Source organism: Carassius carassius, chromosome 1, assembly GCF_963082965.1.
Source record: "Carassius carassius chromosome 1, fCarCar2.1, whole genome shotgun sequence".
NCBI lineage: Eukaryota > Metazoa > Chordata > Actinopteri > Cypriniformes > Cyprinidae > Carassius > Carassius carassius.
In genome coordinates, this window is record NC_081755.1 from 24,212,074 (window position 1) to 24,226,772 (window position 14,699).

General features: G+C 35.9%; 2 protein-coding genes across 4 annotated transcripts in view; one reads left to right on the plus strand and one right to left on the minus strand.

The window, feature by feature from the left end:
• Positions 1-4,764, plus strand: part of LOC132142430 (parvalbumin, muscle-like) — a 45,426-nt gene extending 40,662 nt beyond the window's left edge. For both annotated transcript variants that reach the window (XM_059552300.1, XM_059552292.1), the window contains exons 2-5: positions 1,917-1,985; positions 3,283-3,415; positions 3,543-3,652; positions 4,266-4,764. In XM_059552300.1, coding sequence (XP_059408283.1) covers positions 1,925-1,985; positions 3,283-3,415; positions 3,543-3,652; positions 4,266-4,291 — 330 coding nt within the window. In that variant the 5' untranslated portion in view covers positions 1,917-1,924 and the 3' untranslated portion in view covers positions 4,292-4,764. The remainder of the gene's footprint in view (positions 1-1,916; positions 1,986-3,282; positions 3,416-3,542; positions 3,653-4,265) is intronic.
• A 296-nt stretch (positions 4,765-5,060) lies between these two features.
• Positions 5,061-14,642, minus strand: baiap2l2a (BAR/IMD domain containing adaptor protein 2 like 2a). Of its 2 annotated transcripts, none has more exons than XM_059552323.1 (14): positions 14,392-14,642; positions 13,737-13,812; positions 11,907-11,993; positions 11,244-11,305; positions 11,041-11,112; positions 10,732-10,812; positions 10,268-10,399; positions 9,764-9,865; positions 9,552-9,603; positions 9,193-9,385; positions 8,391-8,456; positions 8,139-8,304; positions 6,521-6,561; positions 5,061-6,405 (listed from the first exon to the last, which is right to left on the minus strand). In XM_059552323.1, exons 1-14 carry the CDS (start codon positions 14,443-14,445, stop codon positions 6,333-6,335), a joined length of 1,257 nt encoding a protein of 418 aa, XP_059408306.1. In that variant the 5' UTR covers positions 14,446-14,642; the 3' UTR covers positions 5,061-6,332. The 2 variants fall into 2 exon arrangements, with proteins under 2 accessions (XP_059408306.1, XP_059408295.1); XM_059552312.1 differs by having other exon boundaries at positions 8,139-8,310.
• Between the last annotated feature and the right edge of the window lie 57 nt (positions 14,643-14,699).

The window sequence follows — 14,699 nt, forward strand, 5'->3', positions numbered from 1 at the left end:
ATTGTATTTAATTAAATTTCCATTTCATCCATAGTGAACTATTGTAGTTTCTGGCTGTGATGTTTCCCCACAAGAAGAAAAGACTAAGAACATTATTTGACATATATTATTCTCTCTCTCTATATATATATATAGCATCGTAGTATCGGTCAAATCTGTGTCACATTCAGTGAGAGTGGCACTATATGACAAAGAAAGGAGAACTCTACCATTTAAATTCTGTAATTTTCAATGCATATTATAAATCATAATATTAATATCTAATTAAAAGTAATAGAAGCCTATGTAATTAAAATTTCAGTAAATTAAAATACTGTTAAAATCACACTTGATTTGTCACATGTAGTAGACCATTTCTGTGCCTTGGGTAATAGGAGGATTTTCCACCGGCCACCACAGCAAGTATATTTAAAACCTGTGGGAAGCACTGTTGTCATGTCATAGACGTCTGTTAGTGTTATCATTTAACTGAAAAAGAAAAGTGATCAATAAAGTAGCAGCATTGTAGGGAACACGTTACTGTATGTCCCAGGTTGCACCAGAGAGACTGTGCTGGTAATATGTGGAGGGTGAGTGGCTTTGGATAAAAGTGTCCTCTAAATGACACATGAAATCTATCTTTTCATCTGGATCTTGGTTTCTGGAATCGGTCCAAGCAGAGCTAGAGTAGGTTGATGAGCGCCACACAAAGCCCACCAGCGTTACGCAATCAAACCCACTCACAGCACAATGTGGAGGCACTATGCACCGTTCGAAAGTTTGGGATCAGTTTTTGAAAGAAGTCAAAAATACAGTAACAATAGTACTATTGTGAAATATTATTAGAATTTAAAATGATTTTTGAATGTTTTAAAATGTTATCTATTCCTATGATGCAAAGCTGAATTTTCAGCATCATTACTCCAGTCTGTCAGTTCAGAAATCATTTGAATTTGCTGCTAAAATCAAAGCGTGTTGAAAACAGTTGTGCTGCATGCTTGGCTTTGCCAGCTCAGCTGACTTCAACAATAAACCCTCACATTCGTTGAGCAGATCTCGCTGTACCAAACGTCACTGAGGAAAGTCAGCAGTTGCACTGTCTTCCAGTCAGCAGAACTGAAGCTCATTTTTGCCCAGCTGACCCCCACCTGATCCAGATCAATGAAACGAAGAGCCAGCTGAAAGGAAAAAATACAGTCTGTACTTTCACTGCTGCACATTACCAATACTGCCTGGTGTGGGAGAAAAGGACAATGAGGAGTTTGTAACTGTGGGCAGGTGAAGGACTCAGTAAAACAGAAGAAAAATCTGCTAAAAATCTTTTAAGAAACTTTTTAAGTCTGACCGTGACTTGTGTGGAAATTGTTCTCTGTCTTAAGTACCTTGAAAATCTGAGCAGTGCAGTCTTTTAGCTTACTATCAATCATTTGCTGAGGAAGCGTTCACTGAATGTGTGCTAATTAAAAACATATTTCCAGCTAAAGTCATCTTTGATCTCCATCTCTGGGCTCTCTGAGAGTCTCTCAGCTGCTGGTTTGGACTGAAGCCTGACTCTGATGCAAAGCCCATCTCTGGATGACCGTTTGAAATCCGTATACACCTGATAGTTTTAACGTCTCTGGCAGAGGAAACACTGAAGGATTGTGGGCGCTGGAGCCTTCAAGATGTTTTCCCTCTGATCTGGAGTTGGACCTGAGCTGTGTGGTTTTAAAAGAATCACATACACACACACACACACATCAAGTGTTTAGCGTTCTCTCACCCCTCGAAACTAGTTCATAATTTATGACTTCTTGAAGGCTTTTTATCAATTCTTTCTTTTCATGATCTCGCGCTGGCCAGCTGCATAGTTTCATGTTGTATTGCTATTTTTTTACTACACGGTACATGAATGCTGATTTTTCTTTCTTTTTCTCTGTCTGTGTCTCTTTTTGCAGTTGTAGAAATGGCGATGAACAGCATCCTCAACCTTGATGACATTAAGAAAGCCCTGGATGCCTTTCAAGGTGATTTTTTCGTGCCATCCCGAGTTGCATGCTTTCATTTCTCCTTGACATATGTACTCTTACTCTAAAATATGGTTTAAAAAAAAACTGAAAATAAATAGTATTAATCACAATTTTTATATGTAATGTAAATATAAGTGTAAATGTTTGTAAAACTGCCTCTTTTTTAGGGGCTGTTCACTTTTTTCATTCAGCTGTGATGTTTTCCCCCTTTTCCTGTGTGCTAGATGTCTTTGACCATTGCGATCTCATTTCACGTCTTTTGCAGCGTTTCAAGCATGACACGGAAATGCAGCTAAATTGTCATGCAATCTCCTGTTAAACTCAAAATGCATTCGGTTTGAATGGCCCACTATTCTGTCATTCTCTAGCAATAGAGAAATCATAACTTCCATCATAATTACAGAAAGATCATGATTGATTAACATGGGTGCTCTTTGACTTTGGAAACACCATAAAAAATGTTGAACTTAAAAAAATGTCTTTGGATTTCCAGTGGATTTCCTTGAACGTTATACATATAAAAACAGAAACAGAAAAACAAAAAAAAAGGAAAAAAAAACATTTAAATACATTTATTTAAATACCCTGTTGAAATCTACTTAACATTTAGGGTGGGGCTCAAGAGCACCACTTTAACTGGATTTATAATGCTAATGACAAACGTGAAATAGCAATAATTGTTTTATCTTTATTATTTTGTTTTTATCATTATTAGGAGCCAAAATTATAATTGAATATCATGGTTCTTTTTAATTCTTTTTATTATAATGAAAGTTGACATGGACTGGGGCTATTAAACTAGAAAATGACAAAGACCATAAAAGTAGTTCACATGACTCATGCACTATATTTCAAACAATCTTACTGAAAATCTTCCACTCCACTCTGTCAAACCTGTCTAATTCCATTATTATCTGATTAGAGAGACAAAGCAAGGGTGGGTTTGAAGATATCCAAACCATAAGTCTGTTTCTTATGTGTTTGTCACACATACTGTAACTATTATGTGAATTCAGGACACTTGGAATATAGTGCACAATTAGCACAAACCACTTATATGATACATTTATGGTGCTTTTTTGTTCTATTTAAAGCTTGACAGTCCCAAACTCTATTTACTTTCATTATAACAAGAGAAAATTCAGCTTTTGTGTTCAACAAAACAAAGCCAAAAAAGGTTTAGAATAACATGAGGGTGAGGAAAACATGACAAAATTAGCATTTTCATGTAAACTCCTCCTAGTTTCCAGACAAAATGTCAGTGATTCTCTCTGTTTTTGCAACCTTCTTGTAGCCGTCGACTCATTTGACCCCAAGAGGTTTTTTGAGATGGTCGGACTGAAGGCGAAGTCAGCTGAAGATGTGAAGAAGGCTTTCCACATCCTGGATGCAGACAATAGTGGCTTTATAGAGGAGGAGGAACTTAAGTAAGACTACATCATTTCATCACTACAAACAGATAACTTGTGACCCGTAAGATTTGTAATTGAAACTCCCAGAGTACAGGTGAGCACACAATAGGTTTGAAAGACTCGCTCTGTTTCCTCTGTGCAGGTTTGTTTTCAAGCATTTCGCAGCAGACGGGAGAGACCTGAGCGAGAAGGAGACCAAAGCATTCCTGAAGGCTGCGGACAAAGATGGAGATGGGAAGATTGGAGCAGAAGGTAAAATACTGGAATATACCAGAACAGCAGGGGCTTCACACATCTATTTGATTTATTTTTTATTTTTGAGGGGGCACCAGTGGGAGCCCTGACTTACTTGATAAGAAAACACTGTCTTTTCAAATATAAAAACATACTAGTTCTTTATAGAAGTGTAAGCTGTGTTAGTCAAGTTAAATATACCTGGTTTCAAATCTCAACATGCTTCCTCAGTTTAAATGGGCAGGGCTCCAGACACACACACACACACACACACACAAAGACTATTTAAATCTTTAATTCCAAGTAATGATTCATAGCTGGTTCATATGGAAGCCTGTTCCTGCAATATAAAAAAAGATCACGATTCAAATCGCACTTCATTGAATGATTCACTGAGTGAGTCGGGCGAGTGAGTCTAATTCAAACTGTTAACTCACAAAAAAGTGTGAATCCTTTAGATTAAAATGAACTGGTTCATAAGAGTCAATTGAATCAGACGTGCACAAAGCTTTCAGAACTGATTCGATTTTAAATTCTTGTCTGGAGTCCTTGTAAATATGACGCTTCTACTAACCCTTATTATGCACTTTATCAAAAATGCTATTAATCACTCTGTCTCTTTCTGTTTCAGAGTTTGCTGCTCTGGTTCGTGAATAAGTGACTCCGACTCTTGGCCTGTTCATACCTTATGACCCTTTGACCTCGACACCTCAGCCTAACCCCCCCCGAAGCACAGACACACACACACACGTGCTCAATTAAACACACCCTCACACACCTGCACGGCCCTTTCTGAACACTCCCTACACACAATCACACACGCTGACCGTCATGCTATTTATTTTTCCTTTTTATAAAAAAGTGAGTGTTTCTGCTAGTGTATAGACCAAGCGACCTTTAACAGAGCAAAACCTCATGCCGGTAATACGTACAGTAGATACAATAGAAAAGAAAACACTGCATTGTTCATAATCCAACATTCTTCATCTGTCTTTATCGTCCTCCTTCGCTCCTCTCCTCCCCTCCAAACTCTCTCCATCCCTCTGTTAACAAGCCGTTGTGAAACACACCAAAAGAAGAAAGAGGTCAAGTTGTGAAAGAAAATAAAATAAAGAGAAAATGCCTCAAGATTTCTAGTGTTTTTTTTCTTTTTTTTTTATAATCAGTTTGAAGTATGGTATGTTTGGCAGGGTTGCAAAATTTTGAATTAAAGGATTAACTCTCTTTTAATTCATGGGTGTGTATTTAAATGGAATTGGCTGCACCCCAAAGGAAACTGGAATTTGAAATGCAGGAAGTAGAAAAAAAAAAAGCTAAATTTATTCTTAAGGAAATAGTCATATGCTGGAAGTAAAACGGGATGTTAAAAAGTTAGTGGCATCACTACTGTTTGTTATTTAGTTCTTAACAACACAGAGACACTAAATCAACTTCACATTGTTTTATTTATCAAAGCTATCAAGATGTAAAGAATTAGTTCAAGATGTCTACAAGAAAGACTGTACTTTGTATATTTTCCTGTAGTCACTGGTCAAATAGTAACAGACGCAAATTACTGCTGTGATATATGCACATATTTCTGTTTTGAATATTCAACATCAATTAAGATGAAAAATATTCTCAAAAAAAAAAAAATGCTGATAACTAACAAGACATCCCTACAAATGGGTTTATACTAATGGGCTTGACGCCTCAGTAGAAGGTCACACCAATTACTGTCAAGGTTAAAATGAGCATTCACTTTATAGGCACTTAAGCAGACAGAACAGCCAATTTAGGGGCAGCTTATAATTGGACGCTTGGACACATCAGATGAATTAACTGAGCCGAGAGACAAAGTTCAAGCACAGAGCAGGAGAGAGACTGATAGTCGCTTATCAGAGACACTGGGGTCCCAGAGGAACTGTAGTTAAACCAGCCCCAACAGCTACAAACATGACAGTATACATTTATAAAGTGCATTCAGAGGACATGCGATACTTTAAGAGGTGTTTTGCTAACATAATGCAAATTGTATACAATTATTTAAAAATGGAAAGATGGAAAAGACGCACTTATCTCAGCACTTAAAAGCACTTCAGCTGACCTGCATTTACATTTCCTGGTTAGTAAGAACAAGTCCAGCATATAAAACTACAAGAGAACGGAAGTGATATTTTCAAATACACAGAAATTATCAAACCAAGTTGACTTTTTAAAAGAAGTACATTTTTCACTTGACACTTTTCAAGCCAAACATTTCACAAAAATAAGTTGCAACGTTTCATCAGATGTTAGTTCCACATGTTCATAGTTAATGTGATGAACTGCACCTGCGTCAACTTGAGAAGAACTTACTTCAAACATCTACTAAAGCACAGTGTTTGTCTGAATTTGCCACTTCATGAAATTCACATATTTTAAGTGTGACTTAAGCGGACAAATATTTATGGGGCCATTACATCTAAAAGAGTGTTATTGTGTTTGCTGCCGCAGACCCTCCAACAGCCTGAAGATAAAGGTAAATTATCTTAACTACCTGCTTTAATGAACTTTTAAAGACTAGTCATTTATCATTCTTGAGTCGCTTTGTCCTAAATGTGATGCTTTGTACTGATTATGCTGGAAATTTATGTTTTTGACAACGGTTGAACAATGTACAGTGAAATGTGCACCACTGATTAGCCTTTGAAGGACTGTTCATTGGTTGAAATATTATTCATATGCGTGGAGCTGATCTGTCATTGGTTTTAGTGGGTTTCAGCTTCACAGTGGCAAATGGATTTGTGCCTCTGGAAACAGAGAGAAAAAATGTACATGTCATAGATCTGCCATATAGATTGTAGAAAAGAAAAGGCAACACAATTAGGGGGTTAATGGACATGAAACCATGTCTTTTTTACCAACCTTGGAAAAAGTTGTGGTCGAGACTCATAGTCATCTTGTCTCTGTAAAAATAAAATAAGAGAAGTTTAGCACTGTTGATTGTTTTAGAACTGTTGTAAACTACTTGCGTCACAGCAAAACCAGAAAAAAATGTGATGCTGAATCCAGAAAAGTGTACTGAAACTACTCCCAAACTCTAAAAAAAATAAAGATTCTTTACTGGCATAGAATAACTTTTCCGTTGTATAAAAGGTTCTTTTTAGCGGAAAAGGTTCTTTAGATTATGTTGTTCTATAATGTAATATTCTTAATGATAATGTTCTTCACAAATGGTTCTTTTAAGAACCGTTCACTGAAAGGTTCTTTAAAGAACCCAAAATGGTTCTTCTATGGCAGCACTGTGGCCCTGTTCTTGTGTTAAAGTTTAAGTACCCGAACACATTTATTGATATATGCTTTTTAAAAAGAAACTACTTCCTTAAATGACAAAATCATAATACAAGTACAGCCACAGCAAACCACAACAAATGCAAAAGGAAGTAATAGGCTCATAAATAATTGTAGAACTTTTGTGGTATATCACATCAAAGCACACACACACTCACACACACACACACACACACAAACACACACACACAGACCGTCAGCAGAAAGAGCTGCTCCCTTGCAGCCACCAGAATGAAGGATGAGGTGTGGTGGAGAACAGCACTTCACCACAGTGCCCCTGCTGGCCACAGTAAGAACTGACACTTAAAATTCAACGTCAGCCTGCTCTCTTCTCATCTCCACATTTACAGCTTACAGTCAGGAGTCTCTCCAGGGATTTTAAATATTCCGAGCATCAGCAGATCTTCACAAATAAAACCCCGAAGCACATCAGAATGTAAAAAAGTCACTCAGAGGATTGCTACATTACAGTCGCTGCATGTTAATTTTTACTTTGCGAGCAATATTAATGCGTTGCTTAATGGAGTCCAGTAAGTGTTCTTTCTCTAAATGTGAACATTACACAACAAATTTTCATTCATAATCTTCATAATTTTGTATCAAAATGTAATAACCTTTCCTTTTAGCTGAAATTAACAATTTTACAACCTGTCATATTTATACGTTTACAGTCTTGCTGAGAGATAAATGGTTTATTTAATTTTATCCATCAGCATTTTTATTAAAGATTTTATAATGAAAAATAATTGTTTAACTTAAAATAATGTAATATTCTGAATCTAAATCAATTACTCTTTTCTAATTTCTATTCAGAAATGTGTCACATTACTGAACAAAAATGTGTTATCAAAGGGATCATTAACACAAAAATTTAAATTCTGCCATAATTTACTCAGCTCTATGTCATTCCAGCACTGTATGAGTTTCTTTCTTGTGTTTAGCACAAACAAAGATATTTTGAAAAATGTTGGTAACTAAACAGATGCTGGTAGCCATTGACTTCTACAGTATGAAAAAAAAAATTGGGAGTCAATGACTACTATCAACTACTGTACTTGGTTGCCCACATTCTTCAAAATATCTTCTTTTGTGTTCAGCAGAAGAAACAAACTCATACAGGTTGAGGGTGCGGGAATGATGACAGAGTTTTCATTTTTAGGTGACTTTTCCATGTGGTTTGAACAGGCCTCACTCTGTTTTCTGAAGGTGTGGGAGTGACCGGCCGGGAATTACTGGATCTGCTTGATGGAGGAGGTGGTGGTGGAGGTGCAGGTGCAGGTGCAGGTGGAGCATTTTGTTGCCTGCTGCTCACAGGTTGGTTGAGGAGGTTACTCATACTGCTGCTGCTCCTGAAAGAGCTGCTACTGAACAGAGAAAGAGGTCAAAGGTCATGAGACTGAAGCGCAGATGCGTAGGTGTTGAGAAAGTTGCCATATCAGCTTACCTGGAGAGAGGAGGTCCAGGTGCTTCATCCATGGGGCCTACATAAGCAGCAGGGAACCAGCCTTGCCTGAACAACACAGATCAAATGAACCGGAAACTAAATTAGGTGGTCCATCTGAGCACTGTATGTGTTTCAGTGCATCACTAAAGAGAATACAACAACTCTCCTTTTCATGAATGGACACTGGAGTTTGAAATAAGGACTTTAAGATTACCAGCCAAATGAAACTTTTAAAAGATGCCCTGCCGAGTGGATAAAACTGATCACTTATCATGTTGTAGCGTGGGTTGTAAAAACGGAAGTACTTTAAAATGATAACGCATGTGACGCATATTGTACTGATAGATATTCCTAATATATGCCTGCTATGTGTGATTCACATTCATAGTGTGGCTAAAGATAAATGTTAGCTTATATAAGATAAGATAACACAATATTTATTTGCAATTGCTGTCCTGTGGCAAGATGTGAGGACAATTGTGTCTTAGGTAATACATGCATTGGTGATTATTACCTGGATTCAACATCACTTGGTGAGATATTTTGCTAATAAAATAATCGTGCCATAAGAACAGGATGATAACTTTATTACAGTATATGTCTGATCTCTCAATATCATTTCAGTGAGTTTCTATGACTTTGTTTTACACATGCACAGATAATTTTAGCATTTTATGACATTTCAGCGACAACTTTTGGAATTAAGCTTGAAAATGCTTATGTTGAAAGAACATTTTGAAATGAAAATGCTGTATTCATATGTATCTGGATCAGTGTAGACTAAGTGTGAAAGTTCTCTCACCGTCCAGAGCTGTCAGAGCGGCCGAACAGCCAGCCGTTCCTCGGCTCTTTAACCAGTAGGGTGATGGTTTCTCCTCGGGAGAACGGCAGGAGGGTGGAGTTTGCAGAGGGAGGGTGGGGCACCAGTGCTCGCATCACTTTGCCTCCGGCCAATCCCGACATGGAGTTGGAACGACTGGGCTGAGGGGAGGGGCCTAAGATGAAGGGAGAAAAATTTGCCATATTAAGCAAAAAACAAAAAGTGCTCTGGACGGTGAGAGAACAATCACACTTAGTCTACACTGATCCAGATACATATGAATACAGCATTTTCATTTCAAAATGTTCTTTTTTCCTAATTTCACAATAAGCTCTCCACACCTCTAGAGGGAACCTTGCCCAGTGGTTGCTCTGACCAGCGGTTTACATCCAGCTGAGAGAATTACACGGAAACATTGAAATGTAAAAAAAAAAACATTGTAAGTGAATTTTATTTCAAATAATTTACTAGTTTCAAAAAAAGAATTTTTTTTTAATACATGGTAATATATATTAAAGTTGAATATAATGCAAGATTTATCATTATATCTCACAATGTTGTCCTCCAGTCGTGAAGGAGTGCGTGGACGGGATTCTCTCGTGTGATTCACCAGATCTTTCCACCCCTCGGCTCTGTTTTGCAGGCCGCCCCCTGTCTGTGGGAGGAATAAAACAATTAAACATACATTAATCAAACTGAGCACTTTCAAACAACTTTTAATTGGCAGAAAAAAAGTCATAATCTAGAAAATCGTTTTATGTAGTATAAGGCTACCCAAATATTTTGCCTTGTCCAAAGATTTTTTTCCCCTTTCAAAAGATGTAAATAATTAAGCAAAAAATTGAGATGGCAAGCTTTTACGACAACACTTGACACACATTCTCCTTAATAATATCTCCACATCACTTTGGTTACACCCCAAAGTCAAGTCAAGTCAAGTTTATTTCTAGAGCACATTTAAAACAACAGAAGTTGACCAAAGTGCTGTACAAAGCCAAAGCCCACCCCATTAAGCAGTTAGATAATTATGGATACTAATAAAAGTGATGCTATATACCTTGTTCATGAGATACGCAATGGACTGGGTGAAGCCGCTGTGTTTCTCTGCCAGGAATCGATATCTTCTTTCTTCCTCCTTTAAAGCCTCTCTCTGACACTCTCTGAGAAAGTGCACATATTCGCTGCCGTCCTACACAGATCCATCAACATTATTACCATAAACATCATAATCATTATATTTTTCATATTTCGTACCATCATGAATCATAATAATGCTTTACAGCATCAGTTTGGCTTCAACATTCTTAAAAATAGCTGGTTTGTTGGAGACAAATGTATTTTTTTTTAATTTCCATTTTTTTGTATTTTTGTATTTCTGTATTTTTTTATTTATTATTATTTTTATCTGTCTTCTGAATCTAAACATGGCAAATGAGACACTCTACAGTCCTCTGGATGCCACAGACACAGAAATGTTCAAATCTAGTGTGCCATTTAGCAAGGGTGACAGACTGCTCTCACCTGTGGGACCCCTCGCCTCATCTGTCTCTCTAGTGCCGATGCCTGGTTTCTCACTTCAATCTCATAGCGCCTCCTGCTGTTCTGGAGGAGAAAGTGACCCAACCATATCAACATCAGTCATTTAAGTTTCAATATTAAGATTCATTGTAATCAGATAATGTACCTTGTTATGAGTTGGCTGAAGGATAAAGTATCTTTAATTAGGTAAATATTAACTGTGCTCCTAATTTTCTTTGTTTTTTTGCATGCTTTCTGTTCTTAAAATATACATGTTCTGTTAGGATTTTCAAAATATACCAAACAACTCACAAATATGTATTCTTTATCTAGTCTGACATTGTCGTCCATCTCTCGAAGGACCTCGGAGTGGAACCAGCGGAACTGAATCAATCACACAGACTGGTTAAACATGGGATTGGCCATACAGACAATCAAACATGCATTATGTCAACACTGACATAAAAGTGGAAGATATCAAATGATGGGTCAATAGAGGAGAATGGGTAACGCACCACTCCCTCCAGCTCATTGGTGAGTCTCCTCTGACTGTCTGAGATCTGGATCAAAACGTCACCTGCGAAACAAACATAACAGCCTCTGCTTGAGGGTCCGTGTGTTAAAGTGCAAGTATTAGCCTCGAAAGGTTGCACTGCCAAGCTGATGTTGTGTCATCATTTATTATTTAACATCAAAGAGGAGGTGCAGTTATCTGATATTGACTACAAAACTAACACGCACACACACACACAAGCACACACACACACTGTCATCTAGCTGTGGTCATAAAATATGATTCATAGCAAAAAAAAGCACCATTGAAATTTAATGAAATGTTTCTATTAAACCACAACAGGGTGATAGACGTCAGCTATAAATAAACACACACAAACACACTCATGTGTAAAAGACAACCGAGGAGGAACATAGTGAATTTACAAGAGCAAAGTACAATATGAGTGTGTGATGGGCATTGTCTCCCTCCCAATTTATCACCCTCAATAAACACACATAACTCTCTTTCTTTCCCGCTCTGTCCCTGCGATGGAAAATAGGCTACATATTTATCAGAAAAATATGAAAATGAACTGTGTATCAAAAATCCCTGAGTTTGACAGAAACGTGTCCTGCTGTAATTTAAAAGTGAAAGGAAATGATAAGAGGAAATAAAAGCTTACCCAGCAAACGTGACGACATGCTTTGCATGGCCTGTTCACCCATCTTAGACAGAGCATTGAAATAGGCCTCACTGGTGACAGCCAGGGCTGTAGATATACACACAGATTAAATTCATTTACCACTGTATGATTTTTTTTAACAGTAATAATATCTTAGCATCCTTAAAACAAGATCAATTAGCTTCATTTAGAAATTAAAGACTAACTCACACAAAACGTAAAAGTTATCCCTTCTTTACCTTCTATTGTAGTGCTCAAATCTAACTTGTGTGATTTAAATATGAGACAGGAGACTGGACTGATGTTGGATCACCTATATTTTTGTAATTTTTCTCAGTGCAGTGCTTTGCTAGTGCTTGACATTATTTACATTACATTTGTGACCACAAAACTAATATATATAAATATATATATATATGTGTGTGTGTGTGTGTGTGTGTGTGTATACATATATATGTGTGTGTGTGTGTGTGTGTGTGTGTGTGTGTATGTGTATGTGTATATATATATATATATATATATATATATATATATATATATATATATATATATATATATATATATATATATATATAAATATATATATATATATATATATATATATATATATATATATTTATGGTAGGAAATGTACAGAATATCTTCAAGGAACATGATCTTTATTTAATATCCTATTGATTGATTTTTTTGGCATAAAAGAAAAATCAATCATTTTGACCCATACAATGTATTGTTACAAATATACCTGTGCTACTTATGACTGCTTTTGTGGTCCAGGGTCACATTTATGGATTTGGTGGATGCTTTTATTTTATCCAGTTATTTTCATTTTCATTAAACCAGACACAATTTATACATACATACATACATACATATATATATATATATTTTGTTTTTTTTTTTTCAAAAGAGCTTTACATATATATATATATATATATATATATATATATATATATATATATATATATATATATATATATGTAAAGCTCTTTTGAAAAACAATTATATTCTCATATTCTCTCATTTCCTTCATTATCCACTAAGCACAATCTTACAACAAATTTACAATTTAACAAAATATGAAATATCGCATATGATACAGCATATTGTTACCTATAACTTATAATGATATAAGGGTTTTTAAATGTATCAAATAAAAATAAATTAAGCAATAATATTAAATAGATATTAAGTAAACTAATATTTTGATTAATTTACAGTGTAAGTCTATTTTGAACATCTTGTTTTACAAGTGATACTATTTAAACATCCTGAAAACAAGATTAATTATTAAAACAAGTTAAAAGGTTACATTTTATTTCAATTCATTAAGATATTAAAGGACTAGTTCACACTAAAATTCAAATTCTGCCATCGTTTAACTCTTAACGTGCCACTGTACCAGTGATATTAGATTCAATGACAACAAACCTGAAACAACAAATCTGCATGAAATATTTAAATATTCTAATGTTTTTATATATATATATATTTAGAAAATGCTATATATATATAAAGTTATTTTATTACTTTAATCTGTTGAAAGATTAAGATTGAACTAATAGAACACTGCTTGATAGTCATCTTTCAAAAGATTAAAGTCTTTCACAAGCACAGCGAGTTAGTGAGTTAGTGAAACTCGAGACTCATAAAATAGACAGTCATTAAACAATGATGCTGGATCAGCCAATGACACTGCAGCAATGCTAACTTATTATCATCAATGACAGTCAAAAGGCCAAAGTTTAACCACTTTGCTCTGTTTCTTCCTCCTTCTGGCTTTTTCAGTTTTACTACCTACTGCATTCATTCTTTCTCAAGTTGACTTGCCTTGGAAAGCCTGAATGTAGCTGTTTCCCAGTGCCACCAGTCTCTGCAGACCTGGATTGAACTGCTCCAGTATGCTCTGAGCGGATGGACAAACAGTGTAAGAATGAGAGTCCCATATCAGATCCAGTGTCAACACATATTGTCACTCCTCATCAATCTGTCACCTTGGTTACAGATAGCTGTTTGTCACAACAAAATGGTCTATATCTAAAATCACTTTTGAAAAATACTGACTTTCTCTCTCTCTCTATATATATATATATATAGATAGATAGATAGATAGATAGATAGATAGATAGATAGATAGATAGATAGATTGTATTTACATAAAATTTACAATAACTTTGTAATATTTGACACTATATCATTAAACTCTCTCTAGAATTTTACGTAAATTTTACATTTTAACATTTTATAATTTATAAAATATTTTATATGCATGTATGTATGTATGTACTAACACACAATTATGCTTCATGCTGTAACAATGTAATAATTCTCTTTAATTTTTATTTCTGGATTACATTTTTAAAAGCATACAGGCAACAAATTTCTAATAAATGTAAATGAATGTCCACGTACTTTATTAATCTTGTTCTACTTATACATACATGTGATTGAGTGTCATTCAAACTTAGAGAGGCTTCAGGCTTACCGTATAAATGGCCAGAGTGTTGCGGTGCAGTTGATCACTGTTTTGTCCTGACATCCTGATCTGACACCGTGGTACAACAAACAAATAAACAACATCCACTGACTAAACAACAAACAAACAGACTGACAGATGACCCACTGCTGTCTCCCCCTTGTCTCCTGTGTCCTCTCCTGTCTCGTCGTGTTTGTGTGTATGTGTGTGTGTGTGTGAGAGAGAGAGAGAGAGAGAGAGAGAGAGAGAGAGAGAGAGAGAGAGAGAGAGAGAGAGAGAGGAAACAGTGAGCTATTGTCACCCGTGTGGCCTGTGAA